Source organism: Sinohyriopsis cumingii, chromosome 18, assembly GCF_028554795.1.
Source record: "Sinohyriopsis cumingii isolate HCF-2022 chromosome 18, ASM2855479v2, whole genome shotgun sequence".
NCBI classification, from domain to species: domain Eukaryota; kingdom Metazoa; phylum Mollusca; class Bivalvia; order Unionida; family Unionidae; genus Sinohyriopsis; species Sinohyriopsis cumingii.
In genome coordinates, this window is record NC_142978.1 from 101,723,876 (window position 1) to 101,739,362 (window position 15,487).

The 15,487-nt window shown below is 35.5% G+C and overlaps 1 protein-coding gene across 2 annotated transcripts in view; it reads left to right on the top strand.

Annotated features, from left to right (window-relative positions):
- The window catches only part of LOC149777608 (myb-binding protein 1A-like protein), a 133,972-nt gene that overhangs the window by 34,291 nt on the left and 84,194 nt on the right, over positions 1-15,487 (top strand). For both annotated transcript variants that reach the window (XM_089942260.1, XM_089942259.1), the window contains exons 12-13: positions 1,222-1,292; positions 3,370-3,550. In XM_089942260.1, coding sequence (XP_089798386.1) covers positions 1,222-1,292; positions 3,370-3,550 — 252 coding nt within the window. The remainder of the gene's footprint in view (positions 1-1,221; positions 1,293-3,369; positions 3,551-15,487) is intronic.

Here is a 15,487-nt window from a genome sequence, read left to right on the forward strand (position 1 = left end):
TTTAAAGTGGCATGTATAACATCTATAGTAGTATCTGACTCATGGTATAATACTTTTTAAAGTGGCATGTATAACATCTATAGGAGTATCTGACTCGTGGTATAGTACACTTTTTACAGTGGCATGTATAACCCCTATAGTAGTATCTGACTTGTGCTTTAGTACACTTTTTAAAGTGGCATGTATAACATCTATAGTAGTATCTGACTCGTGGTATAATACTTTTTAAAGTGTCATGTATAACATCTATAGGAGTATCTGACTCATGGTATAATACTTTTTAAAGTGGCATGTATAACATCTATAGTAGTATCTGACTCGTGGTATAGTACACTTTTTACAGTGGCATGTATAACCCCTATAGTAGTATCTGACTTGTGGTATAGTACACTTTTTAAAGTGGCATGTATAACCCCTATAGTAGTATCTGACTTGTGGTATAGTACACTTTTTAAAGTGGCATGTATAACCCTATAGTAGTATCTAACTTGTGGTATAGTACACTTTTTAAAGTGGCATGTATAACATCTATAGTAGTATCTGACTCGTGGTAAAGTGCACTTTTTAAAGTGGCATGTATAACCCCTATAGTAGTATCTGACTTGTGGTATAGTACACTTTTTAAAGTGGCATGTATAACCCCTATAGTAGTATCTAACTTGTGGTATGGTACACTTTTTAAAGTGGCATGTATAACCCCTATAGTAGTATCTGACTCCGGTATAGTATACTTTTTGTGACCCAGGTCATGTCATTTTTAAATAATCACAGAGTTTTGCATCATTTCAAAGGAGAAAGTGTAAATTATTAAACTTTGACTGGTTTTTGCTCATTTAATTAGAGGCATCTATTCCAAAAATTTTATTTGTAGAAGTTAGAACTTTAAACTACAAAATGATGCACAAACTATATATTTTGTATGTGTTTTGAAAAAGTATGACCAATTATCTGTGCCGAAAATGGCCCTGATATGTCCTAGTTTATGCGGTTTGCTTTTGCACTGTTATAGGTTTTAATAACTGAAATAGTTCCAGATAGGATTATAATCACTTGTGCTTTTTTAGATGCTTGATTAAATTTTCATCAATACATTGTTGCGAGAAGATAACCCACTCAATTAAATTTCTTTTAACTAAGGCATGATCATAAAATTAATTTGATTAACTAAACATCATTTCAGTTTTCCCTTTTACTGATAAAAAATATCTTTGTCTTCATCAGCTGTGTGCAGAAGCTGCTCAGAAGTTAAGCCAGGAGTTGATTTGTGTCTTGGATGGTCATAAAACGTGGATGTAAGTGCACTTTGATCATTTATGCATCTGCTGAAGTAAAGATAGGGTATGTAGTAGTCAAACTTACAAGTACATTTTTTCTTCAAATACATTACCTACTCAAAATGTGTTGTGATTACATCCACTACCTTGCAAATCCATCCCTCCTAAGCTACATAGATGCAGAGTCTTGCAAATGCCTAATTCACATCTTCCTTTTCGTCAGTTGAGCAGATCTTAGGGCTGTTCAATTCAGGTTACCAGGGTACTCAAAGAGTTTGCATAATAACTCCACATTAAAATGCCCTTCCTGGGTCTCCAGTATAATTTACTGGAGCAGGCTTTCGGAATCTTCTCATGTATAAGAAATACACTACATTTATTGATATTTCTTGCTCTGTCTTTATGGTTGATATCCATTTGAATTCATCAGGTCATTCTTCTGTAATTGAGATCATGCATATAATTTCCCTTGACATTTTTCTTGATCATTGTCCCCATCAAAGTGAGTTAAGTGTAATGGACAATCATCTGTATATGCTACTGTTCAGTTCTGTCTATTTACGGGTGAAGACTCAATGGGCAAACGAGTCAAGCTGGCTGGAGACGATCGCTATAACTTTCTGACTTGTTGGAAGTCAATGCAAATCATATATATGACTGCTCAGTCTGAGGGTGCATGCAAGACCTTCAGCATCATAATAAAATAATTCTGACTAATAAAGGTGCTAAGAAGCACATGATTAAAGATGTGGGTGCCATCAGCATGGCTGCCTCTGCCACAGTGGGTGACAGGCAAGTCGGGCAAAAAGGATCTTTTATAAACCAAGGTTGGTGGTGATATGTTTTAGATTATGCTTTCTGTTGAATATTTTCACTTTCTAGCTAAATGGAAAGCAGGGCCCGATGAACAGGAGTCTTTTGTTAAACAATAGTGCCTCACATATTCTTCAACATATTTTCGTCAGTTTGTTTTATTATAAATCAATATAGAAATTATTTACTATTGCAGGAACTTTTGTTATACAGCTTGGATTTGCATTAACAAGGATTTTAACCCAGAAGTGTGGTACTTTTGAAAATTAAATTTCTTTTATAAACTGACAAAGCTGTAATATGAAGACTCTTGATTCATAAAAAAATCCCAGATCAGTAGAAGATGCACCTCCTCAATCATGACATTGAGTCGATATATGTATGTTTTTAGATGGTAGAGAAACATTTTATTAAACGAAATTTAGTTTAATGTTTAAAATTCAAATTTCAGAGTATTTTCTTTACTCATGAGGAAAATTAGCTTATGTATGATCTATTAGTTCAGAGAGAAATGTAACATTTACAAGATAAAGCTGTTTTGAGCCTTAAATAAGCCACCCTTATCTGAATGTCAGAGCACTTTTGTTGATTTGATTGCATAATATCTTAGTATTCATTTTCTTTCACTTTTTGTTTACTACCTTTCATGTTTTTCTTGTGAAAGTAGTTGTCATTACTGTTAATACTGTTTTCATCATTATTACCATCATTTTTTCTTGTTATTATTGTCATTGTTGTGGATATTGTTAGCAGTAGTGAGAGAACTGCTGTCATCAATTATATAAATATATGTAATGTTGACATGACTACAAACAAGCATATATCAAAATAACATGAACTTTTGGTAATAAAATAAAGCAGATTGTAAGATGACCATTCATATTAATCAGATGCCATGGAAGATTTCCATTGCAGGGTCGGTCTATTCAAGGATTAATCAGATGACATGGAAGACTCCCATTGCAGGGTTGGTCTATTCAAGGATTTGCAGTTACGGGTTTCATGTTAGTTTAAAAAAGACATAGTACTGAAAAACCAAACAAATGCAGAACATCACACACATATTTTCAAATACAGCCTATATTTATTAAATCTCCCTCCCACCTATTTTTTTTTTCAAAGAAAGGTGGTAACTTTTCTCTCTCATTGTTATGTTCTAGTATAGACACTGCTTTGGTTGATGAACCAAACATTTAGAGGTCAGGTTTACAACATTGGTCTCAGATGAGACATTGAGTCATTTATTAATTTTATTTGTATACTTTACAATTATTTTTATCAGAAAAGATCACAAAAAAGATCACAGAAGTGGAGATGAGTTGAAACGCTGGGCAGTGACACATTTGCGGGTCTTGGCAACAACGGGGGGTGCAGGTAGCTATGACTGGCAGTTGGACTTGTTGAAGTATATGTTCTGCAGAGCTTTCTTCACAGTGACACAGACAACCTCAGATATACCTCATGTGAGTCACTTCTCCTTAATGTTACAAAACTAAGCATGTTGTGTATAAATAATTACACATTTTTACCAGTCCTATGTAACATCAGCTGTGTTGGTTAAAATGCATGATATGGCTGTAGAAACTTGATGTTATTAGTCCATAACACCAGTTGTATTGATGCCATATACTTTGGGATTGTAAAGATATCAATGAGAGAGGGAAGACGGTATAAGACTTTGATTCAGAACACAATTCTTTGCCTCTTTAATGTACCTACCAGTATCCTGCCACAGGATTCTACTCGTTTGTGTTTAAGATGTGTCAACAAACCATGGTTTGATGATGCATACTAACTATGCCATCATATGGAGAATGGTCTTTTAGCATTTCAAGGCCAATTCAGCAACTACAGATCTGAATAAATACCATCAATACTAAGCTAAAGCTCATTGTTCCATTAGAGAAAGCAAGAGGAAAATATGGAGAACCTTTGTTTCAAGGTTTAAATCTTCCTTCTCTACTAATTCATTATGGAATATGGTAAGGAAAATCATTGGCAAAACAGTATCAGTTGTATCAAACATCCAAAGAATTATTATAAAATGATCACAGGCATACCAGAAATCTGAGATGCATTAGTAAAACTTGAGGAACTCCTCAAACAAGGATTATTCTTACAACTTGTTCCATGTAAAAAAATCTTGAAAGTAAAGGTTCCTCTAAGTTTCAGATCTGTTAATGCTACATATTACAAGGGTACAGTGTAACCATGCTATAACCAAAAAAGTCAGTTGGCTGCAGAAAATGATGCTATAATAAAAGTGGGTGCAAAATACGTGCTTCATGGGCACAGTCACCTTATTAAATCATTGCATTTTAAATGAGAAATACGCATGTAGTGAAGATTGTATATATAATATGTTACTTTATTCAGAGAAGCGTGCATTGACATATACACACACACACACACACACACACACACACAATGTCTGATGTTCAGCATGAATAAATCGAGTATCAAGACCTTGTACTCACCAGTTGATCTCACAATATACCTGACAGTGAATCCATAATAATTCCATCAAAAATGTGCATTTAGAAATATATTAAGTAATTTTGTTACAGATCATTATGTGTCTGAATTCATTTGCAAACAACTAATAACAAAATTATATATATGGAAAGGAAAGATAAAGCACATTTACATTTAAGCATATCTGCAGGTGTCTCAAGGCCATTAACAGTGTCTGTATAAATTTCATACTGCTAGATTTTCTCAGCTGTGAATCAAAACACTTGACTTTATTGACTTTAAAAAAAAGAAGATTTTTTAACTGCATTTCATCCTTGGATTTGCGAACACCTAAATCTGGAGGTAATTATGCTTGTTTAACACTGGATGTAATCATGTCCAGGGATTGAAGTTTATATTTAATAGTAAAAGTTTTACATTACTGTGTAACATTATCCATCATAAATATCCATTAATTAACACTTTAACATCTATTTGTTTCAATGCAGCAGAAAGAACAATTATTAACAATGGGGTCATTTTTATAGAGAATGGATGACATTATATTATTCAAGACCGCTCCAGTGGCCTAGTGGTTACAAAACTTACAAAAATGGTACTAACAGCAGCCTCACTTGGCATTCATCATTAAGAGGTTAGTGTTAGGACTGGTTGGCCTGGTGTCAGGATAATGTGACGGTGTGGGACATCATGCTACATGTCTGCGGCATGATGCCTCAGTGCTAGACATCACTATAAGCTGCCACACTGCAGACATCATAGTGATATGATTGAAAAATTGTTAAAAATCAAATCACACATCACATTATTTAACTGAATTTGTGGTGATTTAACACCACCACTAAGCCAAATGCATGTGTTGGTGGCTTTTGTTTCTTTAATGTTTGTAAATCATTGTCCCATAATTTGACCAATGTTTACTTTGATGATTAGCAGTTACTTGTATTAACTGATTTATGCATTTAGGTTTGAATCTTTTGTTGCATTGTTTGTTGCTTGGTTGTGTCTTCAGTTTAATGAGCAGCTATGTTGGTTATTGCTTGCTCAATAATTATACACAATGTATTGAAGACGCTCAGTGAAGACTTAATGGCTGTATTCATGGATCATTAATAATGAGATTAACAGCTGATCAGAGTGTAGTGATTGACGATAGGCACATTTGAAATGAACATTCACAAATAAAAATGTTTAACAACTTTATTCATATAGAGAAAGGTGCAGTCATAACACACTTTTTTTCTTCAAGAAGAGAACACATTTTGCAGAACTCTTAAATCAAACTCTAGTTTATTTTGGCATGTTAAATTTCAGGAGCCACACCACAATTTTGTTACATTCAAATTCATACATGATCTCTTCCCCAAAATGTAAGAAAAAAAATAAAATTTTGTGAGCCATGCCACATTCATGTTGTATCCAAATTCATACTACAGTACTACCCGTTTATCTCGACATCGTCTGGTCTAGGTTAATACTGTTGATATAGCAGCTGTCGAGATAAGTGTTATAGTGGGGAGATGAAAAAATATTAATTTAGCATATACATTTACATGAAGTTAGTAATTGGTAACTTTTCCTCTTTGCACAAGATCTACACATTTTGAAAATAATAAAAATAAAAAAATAATCGAAAATGTAATTAAATGAAGGTAAAAGACAAAACTAGTTTGAAAAACACTTGTATATTGAGAACTTATGTTTGTGTTACATTGGCGCTATACTGTACAATCTACTGTACACCAACATGGCTCCATGTACATAAATTGGCCTAGAGTTTGAGCTGCCTGATACAAGTAAGGTAACCTTAATGAGGCTTCCAAAGGAAAGAGGTTACTCAAAGGGCAAAGAATAAAATGTCACCTAGTTTTGATTTAATTATGCATAAAACTTGTACTTTTGTAAAATACTCACAGTTAATGGATGTAATTAAAATTATATGTATCATATTGAATATACATTAAATTAAAATGGAATTTAATTAAAATTTAAGAAACTGTATTTTCCAGCCTATACATCGATACTTTTTGACTTGTAAGTCAGGTCTTCATCTTATACACCAAATTGACATATATGGATTATGTCATTGAAATTGCATCGACTTGTATATGGATTACAGTACCCGGTATGCTGTTAAAATTGCTCAGTAATTGGCATAATCAAAACCAGGTCACATAGAAGTACAAATTCTTGTTAAATTACTATGCCAATAAACTGTTTCAAACTAACATGACTGCGTTTATATTTATAAGTTTTGTCATTATTTAGTTTGCATTCTGCATTTATTTTCTTATTTCTCAAACATGAAATAAAAGAAAACAATTACCGGTAAAAAAATTCACTGGGCCGCATAGCACACTTACGGTCTATACTCTGCAATATACTATACTAATTCAGAGCATATTATTTGTTCCTAAAAAAGAGATATGAAATAATTTTGTTTTATTCATCCTTTTTAACCATACCTCATTCTTCCTGATCACATTTCAGCAACTGGTCCATTGATGTTTGATTTTCCAGTATACTGTTGCATACATACGAGCGATTACTGATATAGCTTTTTCATTGATCTAATTGATCCTACAAAGGGATGTAATTCATATTGACTTGAGCATTCTATGATTATTTATAAAATACCATAGATTATGCTTTTTACTGAATCCCCTTAAATCATATGTTTATAATTGTATTTGACAAAGTTTCTCAAATAAATATGGTTTAAACTAAACTACTGTATTTTATGTAATTTTTCATACACAAATTTTTTAAAATTAATTTTAGTGTACAAAAAATTCTTAGTAAAATAAATAATTATCAATTTGTGGCTCTGACCATGTACGAAAAATAAAGGGATCTTACCTGAACAAATTATATGGAACACACGCTACTTGACACCCTCAAGAATATAATAAAAATAAAAATAAATGTACTCAAAAAGATTATTTTTGTTGTTATTAGTGAACAGGAGAGAGAGAAAGAGAGAGAGAGGATTATCTCTGTGTCAGAGCTTGTCTGCATTCTGTTATGTTGTGTAATGTTGGCAAAATGATAGTCCTACATATAAGACGTACCACATGTTATTATGTTTTAGTATGCACAAAAGTCAAAACATAAATATCAGCATCAAGGTCTTACATGTAGGACTAGCAAAATGATTAAGATGGTTTGAACTTGTATTAATTAAGGGTATAATTTATTGGTTAATTGTACACAACAATACGAGTCCACCTTGTCAAGAAATTAAGTGCAACTTGTATTTTTACATTCGCAATAATCTCATCAGATTGCAATTAAAAAAAAGAAAGACCTTGTAATCATGTTTTAGTTAATGCACGTGAGAGAGAGGAAAAAATTTCAATGTACAAGACCATATTTATTCAGGGCGGTTTTTATTTGTAGCTTTTGCAAAGAGAAAAAAGGCTGTATTTTGAGTTACTTGACGATTGTGATAATCCTCATGTATTACAACCCTACTATATTCCATTATCAATAAACACCGCTAAATCAACAATTCATTCCTGTTTTAATTACAATGTACATTATCACAACAACCACATGACTATGCAGTGTTATTTGCATGGTAATTAAACATGCCTAGCGCTTTGGTTATTCCAGTTGAAACCAGACTGAGTTCAAGAATCGACAGAATAAGTCAAATCACCGAGGCTGCCAGTAGGGAAATGAGGTTCTCTTTAGGGAAATGAAAATCTGTCAATGTGCTATGGAAGCCGTTGTCCATACAGAATTTGTTATAAGGACAAGCGATCATAGGCATTACTTGTTATTTGAACTCGCCAATAAAGATAATAGAGGGGTGTTGTTGAATAGATTTGCAATAAAATGTTAACTATGTCCAAGTCAGAACAGAACAAACACTTAAAAGATAGTATATGTATATACACAAATTGATTTAACAGAGTCCATGCCTTTCAAATTTATGATAGAAAGTGACAAGGTTTTTATATTTTACGTTTGTATGACTATAATGAAACATTAAGACTAGTTGACCAAGGGTCTGTGGTTTTCACTTTAGCATGTACTGAGATGTACTTTTTGTTGTATAAGAAAACATCAAAGGGCTTTCAAACTCATTTTAAAATGCACGTGGTGTTTTGTTAAGGTGATGGACTTTATATGGAGAACTAATTAACGATAATATTTAAAGGTATGTTCTGTGAAGTCCTTTGTCTGTTTGTTAATAAACACCAGTAGATATTGTAATGACAATAAGATAAGCTCATGCATCAATCATTGTATTTTCTCACTAACAATTAATTATTAATTTTTGTAAAAACAAAATGGTAATACGGTATTATCAATCTTTTTTGCATTTTTCCTCACTAAGAAGTCTTTCCTCATTATGGATTATATGCGTGCACACATCAGTGCCGAGACAAAGGTGAAGTTAGAAACCATGGAGACATCATTAGGCATCATCCCAGTGGTATGACAAAGTTATTACAACCATTAGACATTTGCGTTAATCGCTGTTTCAAAGCTGAGCTTCGGAACTTGTGGGAACATTGGATGACGGCAGGCGAGCACAGCTTCACAAACACAGGACATATGCAGCACACTACATATTCCCAGGTTGCACATTGGGTTAAGGATGCATGGTACAATGGCTTCCTGAATCGGCTGTTATGAATGGCTTTGCTAAAGCAGAAATTGTCAGCGGGATAGAGAAGCCAGATGAGGATGATGAGATGGAGACAGATGATAACGAGAACATTTCCAATGATATGATCCCTGAGATAGCCACCATTTTTTTTTCCAATACAGAAGATGAAAAACGTAGAGGGATTTTCAGATACTGGAGATGATTGAGTGAACTCTGGATAGCCTCATTTCCCTATTGTTAGCCCCAATGGGTTTATTTCATTGGTTGAATCTTGTACTCAAGACTGGTTTCAACTGGAATAATCAGGTTAAAGCTTTAGACCTTTAATTTAACATGTACATAGCATGCACAGCCATATGGTTGTTGTTGCTATGGATATCATGGACTGTTTATTCAGCTGTGTCAACTGATAATGGAACATAGCAGTGCCTTGTACAGGAGTAAAATCACAAGCATGTTAGCATTGGTGATGCAATTTCACAATTGCTGGTAATATGGAATATCATACAGTGATGCTATTAATATTCATGAAACCAGAAGTTACTAGTATAAAATACAAAGCAAAGTTATTGACATGGCTTCGTCTTATACTCCGAATCGACTTATATATGGATGAAAGGATGAAAAATTTACAAAATTATTGAATTTGATGTTTACTCCACATCAAATTTTTATTGACAGCTTGTTTGGCGACATAAGTGGGTAATACTGTATAACAAGGTGTGGTATAGTGGGGTGTCACTGTATTCCTCAGTTATACAGGTTATTAGTAAAATTGAAAGTTGACTAGCTTGATTATGTACAGATCAGCTTGTAAATCTTACCTGCAGGTACTTGGTCCAGTGCACAGTCAGGGACTTGGACTTTTTCTGGGTGCATATGGAACTTCCCCATTAGAAAGTCACTGTCACTATGTTTAGACATATGAACAGTTTTTATGGAACTCATGCACTTTAAGATTACAATAAAATTGAAAGACATTAGTTTTGGAGTACATTTATTATTTATGATCTAATATTTAATGGATTGATCAGTTGTGTTATACATGTATGATATAATAACCTCTGAGAGATTACCAGTCCAAAAAAAAACATATTTGATGGCAAAAATGAAGACAAAATTTAGCGACTATTTTACACCATTTCTTCTTGGAATACTTTACCCAGTTATAATACCTTAGGAGAACTACCACTACTTTGCAAATCTAGCCCTCCCAGATACTACTTTTAGCTCAAGGGAGCTAAAAGTGGTCTGCCGACCCATTGGCAGTCTAGCAGAGTGATCTTCCCTTACATATAAGACTTGGTGGCAAGGAGTAAGGATATGTTATTACTTCTGCTCGTGCCAAGAAGCATGCTTTCATCAGGCACACAGGTTTGTAAACAGGTGATATTGTCATTTTTGTTTATTGTATGCTTCCTTACCTTATTAGACACTATTGTCTGGGCTACCCTCTTAATGAATTAGCTCAGCATGGACATTGCATACTAGAACAGGTGCCGGGCTACAACTTTATCTGTTTTGCTCTATTTTGTCTTACATATTAGAACTATGGGCAAAGCACAAACAACATACATCTCAGACCAAAGGCATCAATAGTCTGCATGCTGATTTCTTCTGCCGTGTGAACTTTTATGGGAGCAAGGGAGATAATTCAACTTATCCTTTAAACATGAGGTGCCAGACATTGACATGCTGGAAACGGCTCCGGCACCCAAGTCACCACCACAGGCCTCGTCTTTTTTTGAACTTACCCACACCTTGCCTCCTTGGGGTCTGATATGATTCCTCCTCCAGAATTGGATGGAGCTAACAAACAGCAATGTTCCCTCTCATTCAGCAGACATATGGACAGGTTACATGGATCAGATATACCATAACCCATCCCAAATGATGATCCTAAGAATGTCTTCCTCATTCTGAAGGCCTATTTCCATTGCGACTGACCTAAGCCAAATACTAGGGATCACAAAGGGCCAATCATCAATATTATGGTCTCAGTCAAAAACAGCCAGAGATTGCAGTACATCAAAATACGACTTTTACAGACATGTGCAGGGACCAGTCTAACTCATACCACCTAATAACACTCGTTGGGCATGATACTACAAGTAGATCCTCATGCCTCGCAATTTCTCTACATTCTGCCACGAGAAGAGCCCTATTACTCAGTGACTTTCTTGAAGTTGTGGTTTCTAATTCAAGGCATTCCACATTTTTAGTGAGCAAAAGACCATATCACTCTTCACCAGGTAAGTCTTAATCTGTTACATGGACTGTAGCCCTATCCACACAACTGGATAATATTGATTGTTTGACCAGTGTCATTGCATACATGCCAACCATTACGCTTTTTTTCACTAAATTACGTCTTATGCGTAAACATATTTGGATTACGCGTTTTCGGTATGTCCCCCTCCCCAAAAAATTAATAATTTGTTTTCTTATTTTTATTAACATCCTATTAATCTTTCAGACCATATTCTAGAAAAGAAGGCTTCTATGTAACTATGACATAAAGAGTACACTTGTCCGTAGCCTTGCATGTACTTTCCTAACAGTATTATGTTCTGTTTATAGCAGCTGTCTGATTTCCAAGAAGCATGCTGGTTTTACTTTAAAACTTTTGACCTCGGTTTCTGTTTATAGCAGCTGTATGCCTTAGTTAGGAAAGAACAGACTGGTTTTCTAATTTTTAATCTTTGCAGATTCTTTGTTCTAATTCCTATCTGATACAGAACCAGTCTGTAGGTATTTGGCACTAAAAGTCAAGTCAGATTTATTCTAGTAGATGCGTGTGTTGGATTAGAAAAAGACAAAAAACCGATTCAAAGCTGAATACAGCTGTACATGAATTGCACAATACAGCGTTCCATTCTAGGGCAGCTTCACGCCCACTGCAGGCTTTGTGGAAAGGATTTTAATATTGGTCATGGTGGTAAAACAAAGAAACCTTGAATTAGCTCGTTTTACTAACTCCAATACTTAGGTAACTTGTAATTCTTTTTTAAAGCAGAACTAATAAATGCAGAGGTGTTATTTACCAAGTTTTTAATAGAACACTGACTGCCCCCAGCAGTAGAAGACTATGCTGGCCCTTTGTTCAAACCGATGTTTCCTGATTCCAAAATTGCAGAAAATATGCATCAGCAAGAACAAAATCATCTAATATTGTTAGGTGTTTAGCAGAAGATAACTCGCTTAAAATTGCAGAAGCCATGAAAATTGGGCCATTTAGTATTGCAGCAGACAGGAGCAGAGATTACACTGGACAACAAATTTTTACAAAAGTCATGTTACTGAAATAAAATTAGTCAATTCTTATCAATTTTTATGTGCTGAACACGAATATGACAGTCAAATTGCAAAATTGGCTCTAGTTTTTTTGTAATCTGCAAGCAATTAATGTTTACATAACGAAATGCATTCCAATAGTAAAAGGTCAACTGTAATAGCCTACCTATAAAAAATCAAGTCATTGACTACATCTTAGATTTCTTCGCCTGTCTCTTGTACAGCTGTTCGGGAGCATCTCTGAGGAGTGTCCAGCAGTAGTCAGCCAGCATTGTAGTGGACCATTTTCCCTGGTATCTTTGTTCCATTGTTGCGATATCTTGATGAAAACGTTCGCCGTGTTCATCACTAACAATACCACAGTTGCTAGGAAAGAAATCCAAATGGGAATGAAGGAAGTGAATCTTTAGAGACATATTGCAGCCAAGTTTCTTATACTTCATCAACATGTCTTCTACTAGTTCCTTATAGTTTTCTGCCCTAACATTTCCGAGGAAGTTTGTAGAAACTAGGCGAAAAGCATTCCATGCTTGTTTCGCGTCACCTTCCAGCAAGTTGTTGAACCGGTCATCTTTGAAAAGCTCTCGAATGTGAGGACCCACAAAAACTCCCTCTTTAATCTTTGCTTCGCTGAGTCGAGGGAATTTTTCATGCAGGTATCGGAATGCTGGCAAAGTCCGGTCAATGGCTTTCACGAAGTTCTTCATCAAACCTAGTTTGATGTGAAGGGGTGGTAGCAAGATTTTCTGAGCCTCAACCAGAGCTGGGTGTTGGATATTCTTCTCTCCAATGGCTACATTCTGCCTGTGAGTCCATTCCTTCCTCATGTAGTGCATTTCCCTTGCTCGGCTATCCCACTCGCATAAGAAACACATGTATTTTGTATATCCTTGCTGCAGTCCCATTAAAAGGGCAACTACCTTCAAATCACCACAGAGGTGCCAGCTGTACTTGTTATACTGAATGGAATTCAGTAGCTGCCTTAAGTTATCGTATGTCTCTTTCATGTGGACAGCATACGCTACTGGAATAGATGGAAGAATGTTTCCATTGTGCAAAAGCACAGCCTTGAGACTCAGTTTCGAAGAGTCCACAAATAGTCGCCATTCTTGTGGGTCATGAGTGATTTTTAAAGCATTCATGAGGCCCTCAATATCGGAACAGAATATCAGATTACTTTCCTTTCTGAAGAAAGGCTCCAATTGCTGGTGGCGCTTTCGATATGCAGTAATTGTGACATCTTCTTCTAGAAGATTCCATTGTTGGAGTCTTGATCCTAGCAATTCTGCCTTGTTCTTTGATAAGTCCAAATCACGAATCAGGTCATTTAGTTCTTCATGTGTTATTCTGTGTGGGGTTGATGATGCACCACAGTGAAAATCTGGATCACTGCATGCTGATGGACCAGGAGAAGAACAGGTCGACTCACCTTTGTCTTCGTCAGATGAATCAAGAGAATATTCTGCTGGAGGTTCTGGAATAGGAAGTCCCTCACCATGTGGAACTGGTCTCAATGCAGACGGAATGTTTGGGTAGACTATTCTCGACTTCTTTCGCTTTGTTATTCCGCCGGAAAGAGGAGGAACCAAGCAGAAGTAACAGTCATTTAGGTGGTTGCTTGGCTCTCTCCACACCATTGGGACTGCAAACGGCATTGATGACCTTTTGCAATTCAACCACTGTGAAAGCTGTGTTGTACATGTAGCACAGCATATATGCGGAGCCCAAGGCTTGTCTTGGTCACCAACCTTGCATCCGAAGTAAAGATGATATGCCTTCTTCACTTGAGAAATGATACTTTTCTTCTGGTTGGCAAATGTCACTTCCCCACAAATATAGCAAAAATTGTCCGCGGTATTAACACACTTTCGAGGCATTACTGTTCTTTATTGTACGTAAATGGATAAAATAATGTTTTATGTAACAGTAGCTTGAACTGTCTCGCACAACGTCTAAAATATTTTAAATGCTGAACCTATCTGATTGGGCTTTATATAGTACACTGCTTACGTCAGCTTCAGCAGCCGCCTGGCATTAGTATAATAGGCCTACACATGTATAGTACACTGCTGACGTCAACTTACTTCAGCAGCCGCATGGCATTAGTATTGCATTGCATCAGAAAATGATGCAATCAACTGTGGATGATGTGAGCATGATGGTATTATGCAATGTTACATCATTATTCTGGATGTTGCTGCAGTCCTACTGGAGAAATTTACACAGTGAAACATAGAAAATGAGGTATATGAATATCTTCAAAACGAGAGCCAATACAAATTTTTCACGGTTATATTCGTGTTCGGCACACCAAAATACTACAGATTAGGGCCTTTTCAAGTCAGTAATGATTTCACTGTTGACCAGTGTTATGATGACACGAAGTTGTACACAGTCTGTGTTAGAGACTTTGACAATTAAAAGGACAAAGTCAGAGTTTTCTTCTTTCATTACCAGAATTAACAGTAGATTCCACTGGAGAAAACATTTTTTTATTTGCTTGATAATGCTTTGAATAAACAGAAGTTGGCAGAACTGTATGGGGTTTTCAGCTGATAATGCATCAGTGATGACCAGATTCAGTGTACATATCAGGTTGTCCCTGTCATATGATGCACCTTGCTACAGGAAAGGCTGCTGATAAATTAGGAGAACCCCTGAAGTATCAAGTTGGCATTTTACCTGACAATGCACTTCATGCAGACAGAGTTGATGTGCAACAGCACCTTATTTGCCAGCTAAAAGACCCAGTAACTGGAAGATATAAATCTCCTCATCTTTGTCAGATTATGAAAGGAATATTGATTCTTTACCATTCTAATGCTGACTGTGAGAGATTATTCAATATTGGTAACAAAAATAAAACTGAATTCAGATCCAGGCTCTCTAACCTAGCACTTAGTGCTCTACTGGTTTGCAAAACATTCATAATCTCAGCTGGTACAAAGTGTTTTGAAATGCAATATGAGAGACTGTTGCTTTTTAAAGCTCAAAGTGCTGTATATAAAAA